Consider the following 20,906-nt stretch of genomic DNA (forward strand, 5'->3'; position numbering starts at 1 on the left):
GTTTCATTATCCTACGTATATTTTTAAATTAGAATATTGAGAATCTTTTGCCTTTGTAAGCAAAGAGTACTTGTGTACTTTCTTCTTCAAGAAGCTTGAAATATTTGTGTACTCGTACTGCTGATACTTGAACTACTCGAAACCGAAGTTCTGGTGTAGTCTGCTGTGCCTGAACACGCTCCTTGTCAGCAGGGGTCGGTGTGGAGCTGCAGCTCTAATATGGAGACACCGAGGAAGTGCGTGCGTGCGTGCATGCGTGCGTGTGTGTGTGGTGCTGATGCTGTAGAGATGGAGCAGAGGGAGTGGGTCCTGCTCGGGTCTCTGGCGTCCGGACGGAAAACAACGTCCAGGTAAGAAAACGACAAACCAACAAACAAACTGCAGCGATACAGAGAAAAAAACCGAACGAGCTGATCGAAGCGAGCATCGAACACGCGACGCGCGTGTGTGTGTCTGTGTGAGGCCACAGTTAGGATGTAGATCATTTGAGTCTAATCTGAATTTTTTTTCTCTTCTGATGTAAAATAAAATCCTGTCGTTGCTCCGAACGCTCGGGTTTATTGGAGCTGAGGCGGATGATGACGAGAAATCTGGTGACAACGTTATGACAACTGCAGAATAACGTTAGAAAAGGCCCAAAGTTAAATGAATGGATTCATGAGGCGTTCAGGTGCTGCTCGGAGGGTGGGACTGAAAGGCGCCGCCCGCCTTCTTCAGCCGCTGCTCTCTAATAATAAATAAAGGAGAGTCACTGTCCACAGGAAACGGCAAAGACAACTCCTAGTGTCCCCTCGGTGTTTTCAAAATAAAAGTCCACAGTCACACGGAAGATAACTAAAAGAAATAATATAAGTGTGAGACGTGCTGTTGGTTTGTTTACAGGGGTGGAGTATTTTCACATCACCTGAAATTTAAAAAAAATGGTAAATATTACATTTGCTGCATTAAGTTTTTTTCATAGCCTCATAAACATTTATTTTTATAAAATTATTTTAATACCATGATCTTAATAATATAACTGACATTTGAAGACATCAAGGTTTGGTTTCAGAGATTGGAGAGTGTGTGGGAGCATTGACTTTAGCATCATTGCACCTTTTACATCTTTAGGATGAGTAGTGTCTGCTGCTTGTCGACAGCCTTCACCCCACAGTGAGCAAACTCAGCTGAGCTCTCAATCACCACAGAAACCTGCTTGTTAAGCTTCGTGCTTTGTGTTAAGGCTGTTAGTTTCTCAAATAGTCAATTTAATTTAATTTGTCTTTAGAATTGCACAAATGTATGATAAATGCTCAGCGTCTGAAGGACTTTACAAAGGAACAAGCTAAAATTTGGTCCTGGACTTAGAGATGTTAGTGTGAGTGGATGCAACTCACTGACATTAACTTTTATGTAATTTGCTGAAAGTAGATTAAATTTAAAAGTGAATTTGTTGAATTTGTGTGTGATTTGGCCTTTTACCAGCTGGTAGCAGAGAGTGTTAGCGGGTGGGCAGCCTCATTTTTTGTCGAACGCTCTCTTAATGTTTGCATCATTATCGATTTAAGGATCAGTTTGATTATTGTGAGCTGCTTTACTTATGTTAAAACTGAATCTTATAAACTTATAGTGGATCTCTGTGGATCTTTTTGTCCAGACAAAAAAGGCCCATCATCAGCCATTTAATGACTTTCAGTTCGTTTTATTTGACGCTGCTACATAGAAATATCAGAAGTTACTAAAATGTTTGATAATTAGATGCAAAAGCACAGATTTTATGCATTTTGTAAATATGTGTAATTATCATCTTTGCAACAATAATGCATGCAGGCAAAAGTGTTAGGACTGTAAAATATGTTTAAAGACAGGTTTAGAAAAATCAACATTTTTTTAAATGATCTCAGTAAACACATAATAAAAATAAGCTTGGGATAATATTTAACATCAGTGATTAAACAATTCGTAGCCTCTCGAATAAATTACAGTGGAGGCAAAGTTCAGCACATCCCCACTGAAATGCCAATTTTGAGATGTTAAAAAATACAAAATCAGACCAAGTTAAATTACTTTAGAATTTGTGATATGACATAATCTGTGAATTATTTTTAAAAAGGCACTGCCTTAATCTAAAACCTGGTTGAAACACCTTTTGATTTGGGGCTGAGAGTCTATCATGGCCCATCCTGCCACGGGAATCTTTGGCCACTTCACCTTGAAAAAGCATATTCGTTCTAAACTTTGATCTCATAGTTGAAGCCATTTTTTCATTTGTTTTGATGCTTTGAGTCATTGTCAGCTGAACAGGCTTTATCTTCAGCCTTTTAGCAGAAAGGCTATGACCATAACTTTCTCCACCTCGACTGAAGCCCCAGTTCCTGCTGAAAAAAAGCAGCTGCCTCCATCAAGCTTCACTGTGGGCATGTTGTTCTTTTGGTGAAACCAAGTGTTGTTTCTGGGCCAAACATAGTTGGAATTATGGCCAAAAAATGTCAGTCTTAGTCTCATCAGACCATTGGACAGTATCCCACATTTGACACACTTGATGTAGGTCTTTGCAAAACGTACACGTGATGGTTAATTGTGACCACAGCTACGTCTCTAATTATACACTTCAGCAGTTTTTATTTATTTTTTTTATTATTGTTGTTGTAGTAATTTTATTTATTTGTTTTTTTTTTTTCATTTTTCCCCACTAAACAATATTTGTTTTTAATTGAATTCAGAGATTAAAGGTCACAATACAGGTGGAAAATATTCTGAAGTGATTTATCATAGTCTGATTTTCTTTAAAGTCCAGCTTTTTATCAGGGCTGTGTAGACTTTGATTTCCACTGTGACTAAATGTAACGTAACTTTCACTGTCTTTGTTCAGAAGGAGTTTTATTTTGAAAACATTGGCCGGATGTAGTGGTTGTGTGACGGACGTTTGACGCTGGTGGAGGCAGAGCTGCAGTGCGGACAAACAGGCTGGAGTCGGAGAACCTGACACCCACCGACTGCCTCTGACTGCCGGCCCGGGTCAACCTCGACCGAGGTTCTGGATCTGGTTTTGGATCTCGTTGGATCCCCGGATCTGACTTCTGGATCCGGGCCCAGCAGCAGGAGCATCGATCTGCATCCCCCGCATCCTCCTCAGCTTCTGCAGACGCGGAGAACAAGTGGAGGACCCGGACCCAGGGAGCGCTCCTGCACTCTGAGGGGAAATAAAATCCGGCTTTAACGAGTTCCTGGACTCGCGGACTTGCAGCGGGTATGTTCTGCACCGGACGGCCGGTGTGAGGACCGACCCGATCTGGTCTGATATCGGTGACTGTTAGAGGAGAGATAAATGGTGGTTTAGTCCTGCGGGAGTCTGAGGCCCAAACCCGTGCCCCCATCAAGAGGAACGGTGGGTTTTCTGGACCAGGACGTTTTGTGCCGGAATAAAATCCCAGATGAAGATTGCCAAAAGGCGGAAAAGGAGCGGACGGTGCGCCAGGTAGGCCCGATCCGGGCCAGCTTTGGCCCGGACTACAAGGATCAGACAGTGGGTGTGTGTGTCCTGCAGTGATGCTAAGTAAATTTATTGATCCGTGTCAGACGTTTGATTCGAATGAGACCCGACGATCGCTCAAACCAGAACGGCTTCGACTGGGCCCTGTAGTGATCGTTAATTCATAACTCGGGTCAGTCCGGGCCAGATTTATTGATTAGCAGGATGTGGTGATGCGCATGCGCACAGGGGACCCATGACTGTGCACTGCAGCGAGGAAAGATTCACTATGAATGATGCAGAAAGAGGGAGGTAGAGGAGGCTTTAGACCTGGACCAGAGCGGAAGTGGCACTGAAATATTCATTCACTTCGTCTATTATTTACGAAAATACAGCTCAGCTCGTTTCAGCTTATTAGTACCAAAATGATCCACATCTTTTGCAAAAGAAGACCTAAAATTTTATGTCACTAAGGGGAAGTGTTGGTATGTGGCCCTGGTTCAGGTTATATAACAAACTGAACTGACCTGTGATTGTCCAGCTCTGTGTGGACCATCCACTCATTTAGCAGATGCTAATGTTGCTGATGCTGATGTTATCCAAAGCCACCTACAATTAAGGAGCACACACACCAGGGGCAACTTGGGGGGTTAGTGTCTTGTCCAAGGACACTTTGACATGTAGCCAGGAGGAACCAAGAGCCACAGCCTCAGTGTAAGCGATGGTGGATAACTATGGCTTCAGATTAATGAAAACCATCAAACAGCTTTTTGCCACCATTCACTATTTTTAACAAATGCAATTAGATTTTTATGGAGCACGTTTAGTGCTAACATCAAAATCTAGTAAAGATTTATAACAGCAACTAATAAACAGTTGTGTTCAGGTAAATATTCACAACTGGAAACATCTCTTTTTGGTGTAAATGTTCTCTAGTTGCTTATTTAAACCTTCCAATAATGTTATTTTATTTGGGAGAAATCAGAAACTGTGACAGAATAGAGTGACAGCAATGATGATGAAGTTACAGTTTGTCATGTGGAGTGAATTTTGTTCCATCCATTATCTAAACTGCTTATCGTGTTCAGGGTCGCGGGGGGCTGGAGCCCGTCTTAACTGTCATTGGTCCGAAAAAACAAACATCAAACACAAAAAAAAGGAAGTAAATTTTAAACTGCTAGTATTTAAGACTTTAATTTAAATGTTCGTATTATTTGGTTTTATTATGTGACAGTTTTTTATTGACTGAGGGAAGGAGCCAGTATTGTCGTCACATTTGACTTTTTGTCGGCATCTCGCTCGCGTCCTTAAACAGCAAATACAAAGCTGGACTGTGGTAATTATTCTCCTTTTCCATGTGGTGTTACATTCTTAAACCACACTGTGCTGAGTCGGTGGGTGTAGACCACAACACGAGTTAAGAGATGAAAAAAAAAGTGTCTACACACTGTGTCTGAAGTTTCCAGTTGTACTGTTGAATTTCTAGACAGATTTCTCAAAGCAAAACTTCACTGAGTGTGAGGAAATAAGCAGGTCAACTACAGGCACTGTAATATTTGTCATTTTCTATTTGGCAACAGCTCAGATTAGACAGACTTTAAGTCCGGCTTGCTGCTACTAGTGCCTTTAGGTCCACCTGTCCTGTTGGTGAGGCCGGAAACTACATACGAGGTCCCCAAAATTAGCAGGATTCTTCCTCTGAGGAGCAGAAATGTACAAATACACCAACATCTTTTCTTTTGGAGGCAACTCAGCGAAGTAAAAGTGCTTTGGTCAATCTGGCACCACATGGAAAATCCAAATAAACCAATCCCGGCCCGTTTCGATGAGATGAAGACTATTGGTGTCTGAGGATCTTAAGGTGTTGTTCCTCAGCCTCGCGTGCAGGTCCAACGACTGCAGCGGTCGGGCGTCCTCCTGGTTAACTGTGACCTCTGTTTTGGCTTGTAGGCTAACACGGGAACAGGAAGGGTTTTGTCCCGCTCAGGATTTGTTGTAAACCGTCAGGTTTTCCGGGAGCTCAGAACTATGGTGAGCTCTGACTGACTTTCAGATCAAAATTGGAATGATGCAGACCTGGCTTTTGGCAGAGCACCCCTTCCTCTCCCTCCCACCCTCAGAAACAGATAAGTCGATTTGTAGGTGAAGAAAAGAAGACTGAGCTTTGAAGGTAGCGAAAGTGTCTGTCGGGATGTTTCTCTCTGATCTGCTGCTGAGATGCTTTAATTTGTCCAGAATGCAAAGCTGCCGGGCTGCAGAGTTTCTCTCTGGACATGTATCATCAGTTTCACTACGGGCTCAGATACCGTGCTGTTCGTTACGATACAATATAAAACCAGGAAAGGATTTGGATCTAAATAATTGCTATGATATGGTATGAAATGATACCGAATTGTCTATGACAATGAGCAGGATCATATTACTGTATATCATACAATTGGACATGATAAATACCCCGTTATACAAAATAATATTTGAACAGTATGTGTACAGTATACACAGCAATATTTTTCCTCTAGTGTAGTGTACAAATAATATATATTAAATACGAGTTACTTAAATAATTATACTAAGCTGATAACAGCATAACAAGTCGATATTCACCGTAATTTAAAAATACTATACTTTATTATGAAATCTGATGTAATACAAAATTTGACCATTTTTTATATTAGATGATTATATACTAACGTTCATTTCGCTGTACGGCAGTTTACAAACACTATGCCACAGACCGTATACAAAAAAGCAAATAATATGCAATATAATAACCTGAAAGCAGTATTATAACTAATAATCATTATGTTAATCTAGAATGTTAAAATACCAAACTTTATCTAAACTACACAAACTTGCTGTATATTTTCATGTACTACTTGATTAGTAATTTGTTTTTAATAACCTATACTGACGTAAATATACGTCACATTATATTAACTTGTGTACAATTCAGTACTGTAATGCAGCATATCGTATTGTGTAATGCAGTATTTTCACACACTTTACCATCATTTTTGATTAGAAAACACTAACCTGTATTTTGCTGCACTACAGTGTACAGATATTATAGAATGTGATGTAATACAAAGCATTATACTAACCTGATGACACTATAATTAGATTCTATACTATGCATATACTTTAAATGTACTGGTTATATATTTAGCTTATATTTAGGTTTATTTTAAAAATGTCAAAAAAATTATTGTTTTGTGAATGTGAATATTATTATGTTACATTTAGTGTTTTGTTACAAGTTTGCTCTCTTACATTGAATTTATGTATCAGGGGAGAAAAAAAAGTGTATAGTGTGTTTTTGTTTTGTTTTAAATGTAATTTATTTTAGTTTTGTAAAATTATGAAAATTACATTAGTTAACATCCCACTTAATAAAATAAAATAATCTGTTAATAATCTTTCTCACATTTTAAAATAAGATTATATTAGATTATATATTTCCAAAATACTTGATTCAATATAAACTTTACAATCTATAAAATACTTTTAATTTAATTTTAATTTTATTTTTTTTTTGTCATTCCGGCATAAAAACTGTGCCAAAAAAACTGAGCCAAATCAACATGTGGACTAATGATCCGCTGTGGCGAACCTGAACTTACGGGATATTTTATAATAAATAAACTCAATAATTATTTATAAATCTTTATTATATTTTGCTATTGAACATCTCTAATAGGTTAAACTATGATATGAATTATAAAAATACTTACGAAGTTACACTATACCATATAATACGAGATAACATAAATATATTCTATATTCCTTTTGAAAATAAAGTAATAACTGTATCCTATATTGTACCGAACTAATGAGGATGCTTTAACTAATGTTTCTAACATTCTATTAAACTAGTATTTAATTATATATTAGCAGTTCTGATTGGCCAGTTTCTCTCTGAAGTTATGAGACTGTTGCAGTGTATCTGAGGGAAGTCTGCAGCCCTCTGCAGTGACTGGTGGCTCAGCGGCTTGTTGGCTCCTGCCACAGGTTTCACTACATCTCCAGTGTAACAGCAGCAGCGGCGGCTGATTCCCAGCCGCCGCTGAAGCTGCTCGCTGTGCAGCTGACGGTCATGTTGCTCTTTGATGCATCACTGCAGGTGTGGAGAAACTTCCTCCCCTTCTTCCCCGTCTGTCCAGTCCTCTATCAGAGGCGATCTGCCTGGAAACACGGCGGACCCTCTCCGTTATATCTGCAGTCCGCCTGAGCTCTGCATGCACTGATGACAGCCCGTGGCATTGCATGCAGAACAGCATGCTTTGGGGACTGACATGCATCACTTTGAACTTAAAATCTCCCCCACAAACCCACTGAAAACTGATAACCATTCATGGCAGATGTATATTGTATCAGAGCAGAGGAAAAACCCAGAGTTCCGTTCAGGCCATCTGCCTGGAGAACGTTAAAGAGACAGCGGGTTACAAATGAATGTACTTTTAGGCGATGGCTGAGTGATGCTCAGTGAGATACTGGCCTGCTGATGCCAGTGCTTCAGGTTCCTAACAGGACGACCACATCCTCCACTACTAATCTGTATTTGGTTTTAGAAACCGCCTTCATGGCTGTGACCAATCAGCTCCTCAAGGATTTTATTGCTTCGTCAATGCAACAGTTAAGCCAGTTTTAACTCCGCTTTCACGCTACAAGTTTGCTCAGGTTTTGCAATGTCCAAAATTTGATCAGTTCAGATAAACAAATTTTGTGCATAAACTGATCACGTTTAGAACAAATCTTTACCTCATCAAACCATTTTAAGTTTTAAATATGTAAAGGTCTGTGGGGTTTGTTACTTCTGAGATTACTCCCATCAAACTCATTCAACTCAAATTTTAAGAAACTGAGAAAACATCTCTTCATCTCTGTGTCATTTAATTTGTGGGGCTTGTTGGGACCTGGACTTGATTTGGTAGTTCCCTCAACTTGTCAGGATAAAATTCAGTGGAAAACATCACTAGGGTTCCTGTCTGGCAGAGCAAGTCCTTGTACCTAAGTACCAAACTTATTTGTCACTAAAGTACTTTTGACAGAAGCTCTCAGTATTTCACAGTTTTAATACTTAGTATAACAATTACATGTTGATAAACAAAAAGTAATGAGGTTCATTATCCAGTCTTTCAGATTTTTTCATATTTTTAAAATATTTTACCTCTGAATTTGATATGTAATTTGAATCTTTCTACATTTAGGAAACAGATACGTTTTCAGATCGACAACACTCTCATGTCTGTGCAAAAGTCAAGCTACTGCCAACAGCTCTGTTTAGCTTAGCTTAGCACTGAGACTCAAGGGAACCTGGATGCAGACAAAGATGGCAGACTACCAATCTCAACAGGAAGTGGTCAATATTAGCTGGAAGTTGTTGATCTCAGCAGAAGCTGGACCTTAAGACTATGATGTTTGCGGTAAGGTTGATCGATTCGATCAAGGTTATTCTCTTAGGAAAAAAAGCCAAAAAAGAAAAGTAACATTTGGACCAAATGGATAGTCAAACGTCAGCCATCTTGTCAGTAGTCTGTGATTGTTGTCTGCAGGCAGGTTCCTCTCCTGATATTAGAAACCCAAAACCTTCCCTGTTTGTTTAATCTGTAAGAATAAAAGTGACAAGTTTGGTTTTAGGGTTGAGTTGCGATGGACTCTGGGCAGGGACGGCCCCTCCTCCCGTTACCAGTAACTGCACCTGGCCAAGAAAGAGTCCAGCTTATAAATACTCTAAAAATTATGAATTTGGCTTTAGACACTATAGTTTCTGGGCTGATGTCAGTCATCTAGCTTTAGCTGTGCCGCTCTCCAAGCTAATCGGCTGCTGGTCCTAGCTTCATAGTTACCATACAGACAGTGGAGTGATTTGAGTTTGAACAAAGAACAAATCCTATCAGGCCATCGGTGTCACGTTGGGACATGTTTTCGTGCCATGCTGATGGTTGTTAGTTCACATGGTTGATTGAAAACCAGCCTGTTCTGACCTCTGAAGATTCGGTCGTATCGATGGCTTTCGGGCCGTCGCAGCATCAAACCTGCAGCTGCAGGCAGGATGAGCGCAGAGCGTCCGGCTGCTTCCTCTGCAGACGTGATATTTGCTCCAGTTACTGCAAATACCATTACACCCCCTCCACCCTAACCCCCTTCCCCACCGGCCTGTAGCCTGATCCAGCTGGAGAATGGCTTCTAATTGCAGCCAGCCATCTCTATTGCCTGTTGTTATACTGGACTGCTGTGACTGTCCCAGCACAGGGCTGTGGTTAGACTGGGAGCCTCCTACTACAAACATGATGGTTTTGATTTACTGACTGTTGTGCCTTGCTTCTCTTCTTCCTTTCTTGCCCCCCCTCCCCAGATAAATGGCTCTTTTAAGCTGGGAGCTGCTCGTGTTCTGTCTAGCTGGCAGATGCAGTGCCTAGTCCCCGGCCTCCAGGACAACGCCAACATGAACGGGACGTCCGAGCAGGCCGACATCCTGCCGGCGAACTGCATGGTCAAAGACCGATGGAAAGTGGTGAGTCAGGACGCCCCTGTCCCCCACTGCAACGTGTCTTATTTTTTTCAAAATGTCGAGTTATTTTTAGCATTTATTATTTGGACTATCTTCAATTTTGGGGGGGATTTAATTAATAATATTATATTTTTCTTTTTTGTTTTTTTTTTTTGCCCAATGACATTGGTAGATCATCTATCTATGAAGCCTGCTCTATCTTTAAATACAATGAAAAATAAATAAATGTAAGGTTTCAAATTAAAAAAAAAAAAGATCATTTAAATTATAGGTGACCAGTAGCTACAGTACGTTAAGGGTTATTCTGTGTCCATCTGAGCCTCTTTTGGATTCTGATATATGAAGTTACATAATGCAGCTCCTGCACCAGCCAATCAGAGCACAGCATGGAGCCTGCAGGCTGTTTGCACTTCACTGATCAATTTACTGTCTTCACTGAGCTGCAAAGATGCAATTTTTTTATTTATTTTTTTTGCTCAAAGACATGTCAACAGGATTCAGTTGTCAATCCTAAACCAACAAAGACAAGGGGTTTTAAAAAGGGACAAAGATGAACAAGGGAACAAAAAAGAAGAGATGGGCAACAAGGTTTGGAAAATAATTAAATACAATTATTATGAGGAACAAAGCAGTAAAGGGAGGGCTTATGAAGGGTAGGAATGATGATTTAAATCCTTTTATCAGAAAAAATGGTTAAACACTTCAATGTGTCTTGGAGCCTCAGGCTCAAACCGTCAAACTCATCAACCCTTATTTATTTCTTATGTTTACGTTGGACTTTTATTTTGGCGACAGTCTTGAAACTCAAGTTTACCGCTGTACCACTGAGATTAACAGAGCAACTGTGTCCCAGCTGAAGAAAATCGGTGGGGGTGGATTCGGGGAGATCTACGAGGCCTTGGACCTGCTGACACGCGAGAATGTGGCGCTGAAGGTGGAGTCTGCCCAGCAGCCTAAGCAGGTGCTGAAGATGGAGGTGGCGGTGCTGAAGAAGCTGCAGGGTGAGCTCAAAACCCGAATCAAATCGGAACCCGATGCACATATTTTTAGATTCATATTAAATAATAACATTTTGAATGGTTTTGTGAAAAGGAGCTTTCATAACTCAGTTATTTTTAGTACCAAAGTCATTAATTTATGTCTGTTGGTACATTCAATAGCAAACATTGTACAAATTAGAGCAGTTAGTAACAATTTCTTTTTAACACCACACTAAAAAATATGGGGCTCATGTTGTAGCTCACAGTGCAACTGAATAACAGTATAAACCCTTTTCTGCTATAGTTTGCATCTGTGCATATCCATGAAGAAAATTTAAGCTTGTATTTAGAAAAATGCTGAGCAATGTGAAGTCCATCCACATATCTTCACTGAATTAGAGGCAGTGCAGTACTACGTGCTTTCCATGTATCAGCAGCATTTGTCAGCACAAATTCCTGAGTACATGCTTATTGTATACTTTGCTTTGAATAAGGGCCTGAATACTTTATTTTATATTTGTTTTTTTAAACTTTAGAAAAAAATTCTAAAAAAAAGTTTCCACTTTGTTTGGGTTTTGCATTTAAAATCAATCAGGTAAACACTGGTTCATCTGAATTATATTGCAAAAGGTTGTTTAGAATTGAACATTTAACATTGTTCTGAATTGTTCAGCATCTCCAAGGGCTCTTCCAAGCATCTGCATGATAAAATATTCAGTTTACTGAAACCTTTTTGTTTCTAAATCAAAACCTGGCAACGTAGATGAGAACTTGCCATTTTATTCAAACAACAGAGAAAACATTTTTTCCTCCATATGCTAAGAAGAGTCTTCGTGGACCCTAAAAGTGTCTTCAGAACAGTGGAATTTCTAAGGATTTCGAAACGTTTTATGTAGTGTGAAAAAGCTAAGGAACATGTTAACTCGTATTAAAAGCTTGTTGGCTCGGTCTCCAACTGTGCAATTAGTTGTCCCAGTTGATTAAAGTATGTAACTGCATCAATCATGTCTCTCTTGTGCAGTTTATATGTTGAGAGGGGAGGTTAAATAAAGCTGGATGGCAGCACACAGCTGAAAACTGATACTACATTCACATTATTTATGCAAATTAGTCAACTGAAATAAAATTGTTTTTTATTGCTTTCAAATTTTAATGGCCAATTGCTATGAATGAACAACACAGTACAAAACTGTATCATCTGCATATCGTCTGATTTTTATACTCTGACCCGGAACAGTCGTCTTTAGTAGCGCTTTCTAGTCGCTTGCACATTATTAGTACAAAAATAGGGTTTCTGTTGAAGGGGAAATGGTGGCCATCACATTTTGAAGTATCACATTGAGTTATCGTGTGACTGAACCTCTGCTAGTTTCCATTTCTCTTCCAGGTAAAAACCATGTCTGTAAATTCATTGGCTGTGGGAGGAATGACAAATTCAACTACGTGGTCATGCAGCTTCAGGTGAGTCACTGAGCGGATGACTACAAGACTTTCATGGGAGATGACATACAGACTTGGCAAAGAGACAGTTTTGACTTTGCACCTTTTGTAAATGTAGGGTAAAAATGCTGATTTGATAACATTTTTCTGACCTGTACAGCAGTAGATTCTCCTTTATCACAGAAAAACGGCAGTAAATCTCAAATTCATCATTCATGTTACAAGAAATATGACCTCTGGAGAAAATGTGATTCACATTTCACCTCTAGTTCTAGAATCTGACAACTGATTTATAAGCTTTGGGACCTGGCAGAGACCAAAAAGACTACAAATTGCATTATGATTTTATAAAGGGCAGGTTGGAAACGCATGGAATTGTGTAGTTGTTTTGACTGAAAACAAACACAGAGTACTTCCATTCAGGTTTGTAGGAAATGAGTGACACACCACAAACTGCGGTTGGTCCCACTCAGAATGAAAAGGTTTTAATGGAGCATTTAATGGGGATGTATTAAATCGAAACCTATTCCTTGTATATAGACTTGTGGATTTGTGGATTTGCCTCAGCTGATTAAACATGTGGTAACTATGGTTTTGGGGATTTACATGTCAAAAGACATCTTTATTTAAACAGTATTTCAGATAATTGTACAACCCACATGATGTCATGTACTTTATTTCCAAAAGATAAGATTGGTCAATAGTCTCTCTGTGTGTTGTAGGGTCGTAACCTGGCAGACCTGCGGAGGAGTCAGCCCAGAGGAACCTTCACCATGAGCACCACCCTGCGGCTCGGGAAGCAGATCCTGGAGTCCATTGAAGCTATTCACTCAGTGGGCTTCCTGCACCGCGACATCAAACCGGTACAATGAAAACGATTCCTCTCAGATGGGTTTTCTTTCCTTTAAGGTCCTAGTGTGTGTGTTTTTTTTGTAGGTTGATATGTTCTGTAATGAAAAGCGATGTGTGGAAGGACTTTGAATTGAAGAATTTGATTAAAATCTATCTATTAATGGAAGAACCAACTAAACTCAAATGAAGCAAAAACCATTTTTTTTATATTTTACAAAATCTAGTGGACTGTAGGTTAAACAAATACTGTACCAACTCAGATTCAGTTGTTAGTGTTAAACAATTACATTGTTTAATTTGATCATTTTAAAATGATTATTCATTTCTCTGTTGAAAATGTTTCATTGGCAAAATATTGTGTACTTTTCTGTGTGGTCTCTAATAACACAATGAGCACAGAATACTTAGTAAAAACCATCCTGATTCTGGGTAATTGTTAAGTTTATCTAAATAAAATCCTCCTTCTGGTGTAAAATATGCAATTAACTAATTCATTAATTGTAAAAAGTTGAGGAATAGTGTTGCAGCAGGTTTAGTGCACAAACCACCTTCAGCTTAGACTTAGATTTAATAATCGGTTTTTAACGGTTTTCATGTCCGTGAGCTGATTTACTCTGCTCCTACAGTCGAACTTTGCGATGGGCCGGCTTCCCTCCACCTACAGGAAGTGCTACATGCTGGACTTTGGTCTGGCGCGACAGTACACCAACACCACCGGGGAGGTTCGACCGGTAAGAGCAGCATCTCTCACACCGTTCGTACGTTTCCAGTCTGAACCGAAGGCAGAAAACAGCAGTTAATCTTCAGTCTTAATAAAACTATTTTATCAGTCAGATTTTTCTGGCAACATAGAAAATGAAAGTTATGATTCAAATTCTCATACTTTACATATATGTGTATATAATTTTTTAGGGACAACCAGGACATAACATAATTAGGAGGCAAATTCTTACTTTACATTTTTTTCTAAAGATTTAAATCCAAACAGATCCAAACAGGGTGGAGCCTTTTCTAACGCCAACTTTGACTTTAAAATAAAATCCGATTTACTTTGTATTATTTTATTATTCCCAGCTTCAGCCACCTCATGTGTTTTTTGGCAGGAATCCTCTGTCAGACACTGTAACCTCTACAGTTTGTGTCATGATCCTGTTTATTAGTAAGGTGCGTAAAAGCAAACTGAATAATAAAAAGCCAGAAACTCCCACAGGCAGACAGGGTGTGTTTGCTGCATTGCAGCACAATAGTTCAATTGATCTCTGACTGGGAGCCTGTAATTGCTCCTGTCTGTCAGAGGCCTGATGTAGAGTGATTCACAGCGATCAATATCAAATCAATACGCTTCATTTTTACACAAACCTGAGAGATCGCAGAGCAGCAGTTTAGGAAAATCCGGACGCGACATTTTCTGCATTTAAAAGCTTTTATTGTGAAAAGCTCGAAGTAGCAGCAGATGCCGTGATTGGTCGTCAGTCTCTCTCTTTTCAGTCTTATCATTCATTTTCTGGTTCTCTCTATCAGACTGAATGCTCGGCTATTTTTAGATCAGGGAGTGCGTGAGCTGCTTCCACTTACTGCCAACCTCCTCCTCCTCCTCCTCATCGTTTCCTCCCCCTGTCTCTCCTCCTCTCATCCCAGTCTTTCCTCTGCTCTCATTCATGTTTCTTCCCAGCATTCCTCTCCTCTTCCTCCACCCCCCAATTTTTACTCTCCTCCTTCCTCTTCTTCCTCCTCTCATTTCCATCTGTCCTTCACTCACCTCCACCCTTGTTTCCTCTCTCTCTCCTGTACTTGCTTCCTCCCACACTTTCTCCTCCTGTCCTCTCCTTTCTACCTCCTTACTGTGTTTCTCCTCCTCCTCCATGTTCTTCCTCCCCCTCTCTGTCCTCTTCTTTCACTCTTCCTCTCCTCCTCCTGCAGTGTTGCGTTTCTCCTCTTGCAGCAGTGAGATGAATATTTGATGCACTTGCATGCGTCAGTGGGCGAGAGACCTCTGGTCGGCAGCGTCTCTCTCTCTCTCTCTGTGTCTTTCCACCCGTCATCCTTTATTCCTCTCTCTCTACAGCTGAGTCAGCTTCCGTCCACAGATCTGAGAGGATAGTCTCTTTTCACACATTTTAACCTCCCCCACTCTTTATCCCACCTCTCTGCTTTCTTTCCTCTCATCCCTTCATCATCTCTCTCTCACACACACAGTTTTATTTCTAAATGCCGACATTTTCCCTAGAAATAAAAACTAAATGATGGATTATGGAGAAGATGGCTGACAGATCTTTTGTTATAGCAGAGAATCAAACAGCATCATAGTTGCTTAAAAGTGAATTAATTTAAAATAAAAATGTTTTTCACTTTAAGGTGTTTTAATAAGATTCCTTGCAGTTACACACAGGCGGATTATTAGTGCAAAGGACAGATTTTATTCTCTTCTAATTCGTTTACTTTTATGATTATTTTTTATCATATTTATGATTATTTGTTCTATGGCAGAATAAACATTTCTTCTACTGAGCAAACACTTTGTTATCATTAAACATATTATATTTCAGTTTCTTCACATTGTACTAAACTGCTCCTCAGTTACAGAAAACATCCGGTCGTTATGTTTTTATATTTGTATTTTCTAACAGTGAGGTCGGTTCAATATTATCCATCAGTTTTCTTATTTAATCTAAAACAGGAATGTTTCCGGTCCAACCTTGTTGCTTATGTAAAAGTGACTCAGATGTTTTTCAGATATGACATTCAAACATTAACATACGGTGATGTGCTGTGTGTGTGTTTGGGGGGGAGGTGGGGGGGGGGAGGGGGCTCTGCTTGTGTGAGAGATAAATCACCTGGATGTGTTGATTTGAACAGTCTGCTCTGCTCTGCTGCCATTTGCCCCATGTGACACATTCAGAACATATCAGAGATGAGGTTTAGCCATGTGGACAAACACCAGCTCAGACATTATTGTAATATTAACCGAACAGGAAGGAATTTCATGTAGAATAATTATTTTCTGAATTGTTTGACTTTTTTACAGAGGAATTCGTCTAAATATTATTAGACTTTGTTCCTTAGTAGAATAAATATTTCCATCACTCTGTATTGTATCAATATATTTTTCAATTCATTTCCAGTCTTATTCTTTCATATCAGTTGCCTGAGTGACAGTTTGCATGATGTTGAGTCTGTATTGATCACCAGTCATCACTTCTTTTATCAGTGCTTTATGTTTCTGTTGGTTTTTATCTGTTGATGTGTTTTTTTTTCCCTTTTTACGTTGCAGTGTTGTTTTTGTTTTTCTTACAGTTCCTTTGGACTTATGATTTTGACGTGCATGCCTCCCGTTTCTCCATCATCTCCATGGTTACCCAGGGATGTGAGTGGTATCTATAGCGACAGAGGGGGTCACAGCCGCAGCACCGGCCGACTGCTGAAGTGATACCTGGGAAAATAAAACACATGTTAGTTCCATCAGAGATCATTGTGCTGAATATATCAAATACAGGAAAACGCTAATTGTAAGACGGCTGCTATTTTGAGGACAGGAAGTGCTTTTACAGTTTTGTGTATTTTTAATCCAAGCAGTAGACTCCTCATGGTGAATTAAACCACACATGAGTTTATCTTGTAGCACTCGTAGAATCGCTCTCTCTCCTGTCAGACTGTCGTAACGAGCAAAATAGTTTCGGTGACGCCGTTTTTCTGACCATCTCAGAGCTCGTCACCGGTGACAGCTGTAGTTCTTGGCTGTCAGACAGACTTTTTCAGGCGACACTATGAAGCTGTCACCACGAAGCCAAACATGTTCCAGCTGTCAGAAAGGCTTAAGCTTCAAATGTTGGAGGAATAATTATTGGGAATTTAGGTTTGCCGCACTTAATTTTGTATCATATTTAATCTACAAATTAATTCAGTTTCATACAAATTATTTATTTCCCCCTTTTGGAAAACACTAACTAGAACCCAAAGTGCTTCTTCAGAGTGGAACCACAGAGGAGCCCTGTTTGGTTCTACAAACGACATTTTAGCTGCTTTTCATTTACTGTGGAGCTGGGAGCACGTTTCAGTATAAGAAGAGACGTCAGAAACAACAAATGACTCACGAAGCTTTGAATAGTTCTGAGAGGGTGATTCACATCCATTTTCTGCTGAGAGCAACATGCATTAGCAGCACACTGCGAATATCCGATGACTTGTTTTTTAATCAATTGATTTTCTGAAATAATTTTAATATCCATTATAAATGTTCAATTATTAATCATTTTATATTCATGGTTAGTTTAGCTTTAAAACGTATCAAACGTATCGTTCATATGCTGCTAAAAATACATCATTTTAAACATATTCTAGCATAAACATTATTTAGCTCCAGTCTGTTTTCATATATGTTAGTGACTCATCTGTTAATGCTAATTTGCTGGATGGTAAAGAGTCAGATGCCATAATCCCAGTTGATTCCACTCCTCAGTCCACCAGCCTGGTGACCATAACCGTACCAGCTGTAGACAGGAGCCTGACCTCTCAGATCAAATGGACTGTGTAGTTCCAGTTCTGTTCTTAAAAAAAAAAAAACCATAGGGTGTTTAAACAATTCACCAATAATTGTTCTTTGATTGTCAGAAAAATATCTTCGTCTAGGAACCATTTTCAAGAAATTTCTTCTGTTCAGTAATGTATTTGAATGGTTCTTCATATTGTCTAAAATACAGATGCTTCTGTGAGAATTTCACAATAAGTGCTTGAAACAGCTGAGAGCATTAACTAACAGTTTGGTGTTTCTTTTAAAAAATTCACATTTTTGTTTGCATGTTTAGCCGCCGGCATCAAGCTAACTGAATGAGTCACCATGCACACATTGTTATCTGTTATTTGACCACCATGTACCTTCTGCCCCTCTCTGGTGAGGGAAGGGGGCTGTGCAGATAAGGAGTGACCCTCTGCTGGTGCCTCTGTTTGTGTCATTGTTTGATTATTTGGATGCGTTTGGTTATAATTTACTCACTTTTTTTAGCTTTTACACCAATATGTTCATGTTGTGCTTCTGAAGTCAGATACCTGGATGTTCATGTTTCTTTTGATCACACAGTAATTAAGTTGTAAGAGTGGACTTAAGGGTCTTTATGTTCATGGTGCACGACCAGCAACACAGTTCAGTGTGGTTTCCGTTCCGTATCAGTGTGGCAGACAGAACAACACTGGCCTCTGCAGCGAGCTGAAATATGAGCGGAAATATAATGATGATGAATCCTGCAGACTCTCCATCATTTAAACTCATTTTTTTAAACGATGTTTCTGTCCTCAGACCTTCATCTGGGAAAATTGATTTTATACGGACAAACAGCAGCAAACGTGTAAATGCTTTCACCTTTAGTGTGTGTGAATAAAGATCACTAAGCTCTGTAATCAGAGCTCACTATCACTGTCCAGATAGTTATGGAGCTGAGGTTTTACATAGCAGTCTCATATAAGACAATGTAACCAACAGTCTTTAAAGGAAGACAGAGACACTGAAGGCAACATAAAATAGACAAAAGCGATCATCACAATGGGGCTTTCATGTAGAAGCATTTTTTTAAGTTGAATTTGCTGAAACACGGAGTCTAAAGAACAAAAATATGTAATTGTGCAAATATCTCTGGTCTGCACTGTGTTCCTGTGTTTGCATGTTGCACAAAGCCGCAGATTAAAGCTGGTATTAAAGCTGCAAACTTAAAATGGAGTGGAAACCACCTGATATGCTTGTCAGCACCAATTTCCACAGGATCAGTGCTTGTAATAGCAAAAGCAGCCAGAAAACATGAAAACTAAACATTTTGTCATCACATTAAAACTATTCAATACTCACACTCCATTTGTCCACTTTGGATGTAAACATTTTTTTTGTTGGACTATGTGATTTCGAAAGCTAATGGGTTGGATGATGTAACTAACTTTGCTGTGGTGTCGCGTTCAGCCGAGGACTGTGGCGGGTTTCAGAGGGACGGTCCGCTACGCTTCAGTCAACGCTCATAAAAACAAGGTCAGTGCCATTTGTAGTCTCTAACCCGCTGGAACGATCACTGATTTACACGAACAAAATGATGTAAAAATGCTACAAAGGGTTTCAGGCAGTTACCGTCAGTCTTTGTTAATGGTTGTACTTTACATGGAAAACAAGTTCCCAGTTTACCAGATTTTCTGCATATTTGCTCAAAAGTTGAACTAAATTTGGACCAATGTGACCGTTTGTTTCTGTTTCTGCAGGAAATGGGTCGCCATGACGACCTGTGGTCATTGTTTTACATGTTGGTGGAGTTTGCCGTCGGGCAGTTGCCGTGGAGAAAGATCAAAGATAAGGTCAGACCCTTTTACCTGAACACGAACAAACAAGTAGCACATGGCAGCAATAGATAATGTAAGATAGAAATGTACAGGTAACAGTATTAAAACGTTCTCCACTACTGAGACTTAGCACTTTAATGTTGTGTCCTTTGTGCTATTTCAGATTAAATGTTATAAAGCTCAGAGTCTGGTTCAAATAACAGTGAACGTGATTCCTCATTTAGATCTTTATTGAAATTGTACATGTGCAATGAGGTTCTGTTGAAGCACCTCCTGATGCCACACATACGCAAATCTATACAAAAGAAAATACAAATAGAAAAATTAATTGCAAATACTACTTACGTGTCCATTAGTCATCTGTGTATTACATAATGCACTGTGGAAATTATACAATGATATTGCACAAGTATATGTCAGTTAAGTGTTTATTGCACATGTTTCCTGCGAGAGGATGTAACTAGAGTGTTTAAAAGTGCAGCAGCTCTATGGCGGAAGCTGTTTTTCAGTGTTGTGCGTGAATAACGATTTCCAGATGGGAGGAGGGTAAAAATCTCGTGAGTCGGGTGTGAGGGGTCACTAATGATGGTCGTGGCCTTCAGGGTGCGCCGTGCTCTGAAGATGTCCTCAGACCTACGGAGCTGGGAGCCAGTGACCCTCTCTGCAGTCTTTTCTCAGAACAGCCAGAGCTCCATACTGTGATGCAGTAGGTGATGACAGACTCAGTGACCTGTAGACGTTCACCAGCAGTTGTTGTGGGAGTCCTGCTTTCTTTATCAGCCTCAGGAAGTGTAGCCTCTGAAGCCAACATGTGTCAGAGCAGTGTGGAGGACAGCGTCCGCTGTTCACCGGTTTAGCTTCTAAGCAAACTGGTATTTGTGGTGTTTGTTTTGCAGGAACAAGTTGGTCAGATTAAAGAGCGTTATGACCATCGGATGCTGCTCAAACACATGCCTTCAGAATTTAATATCTTCCTGGACCACGTCCTGGCCCTGGACTACTATACCAAACCAGACTACCAGGTACAACGTGTGAAATAAACCATGTGGTTTCTACCTCACTGTTAAAACCTCCACGTTAGTTCCAATTCATTTGTCTGTTGTCCAGCTGCTGATGTCAGTGTTTGAGAACAGCATGAAGGAGAGGATTATCACAGAGAACGAGCCTTTCGATTGGGAAAAGGGAGGAGGTGACGCCACGCTGTCGACCAGTGCCTCCACCCAACCACAGCACAACACACGACCTACCGCCGCCATGGTGGGGTAAGAACACAACCACCAGGTGTATTAGAGCCACTTCACATCCACTAAAATGAAATGCTTATTATTTATTTCATAGAAATAGGCTGAAAATATATATCTCA

The 20,906-nt window shown here is 39.8% G+C and overlaps 1 protein-coding gene across 5 annotated transcripts in view; it reads left to right on the top strand.

Annotated features, from left to right (window-relative positions):
* The first annotated feature begins 214 nt into the window (after window positions 1-214).
* The window catches only part of ttbk1a (tau tubulin kinase 1a), a 41,887-nt gene continuing 21,195 nt past the window's right edge, over window positions 215-20,906 (top strand). Inside the window, exons 1-11 of one of the 5 annotated variants that reach the window (XM_067499462.1) lie at window positions 218-350; window positions 2,852-3,509; window positions 9,807-9,965; window positions 10,816-10,963; window positions 12,312-12,403; window positions 13,105-13,245; window positions 13,861-13,965; window positions 19,176-19,241; window positions 19,466-19,558; window positions 20,440-20,565; window positions 20,651-20,805. In XM_067499462.1, the coding sequence (XP_067355563.1) occupies window positions 9,858-9,965; window positions 10,816-10,963; window positions 12,312-12,403; window positions 13,105-13,245; window positions 13,861-13,965; window positions 19,176-19,241; window positions 19,466-19,558; window positions 20,440-20,565; window positions 20,651-20,805 (1,034 nt within the window). In that variant the 5' untranslated portion in view covers window positions 218-350; window positions 2,852-3,509; window positions 9,807-9,857. Of the gene's footprint in view, window positions 351-2,851; window positions 3,510-3,533; window positions 5,483-9,806; window positions 9,966-10,815; window positions 10,964-12,311; window positions 12,404-13,104; window positions 13,246-13,860; window positions 13,966-19,175; window positions 19,242-19,465; window positions 19,559-20,439; window positions 20,566-20,650; window positions 20,806-20,906 lie in introns of those variants that run through there. The other 4 variants (XM_067499461.1, XM_067499464.1, XM_067499459.1 and 1 more) reach the window with 4 other exon arrangements.

The sequence above is a fragment of the Channa argus genome, chromosome 3 (genome assembly GCF_033026475.1).
Source record: "Channa argus isolate prfri chromosome 3, Channa argus male v1.0, whole genome shotgun sequence".
Classification (NCBI taxonomy): Eukaryota; Metazoa; Chordata; class Actinopteri; order Anabantiformes; family Channidae; genus Channa; species Channa argus.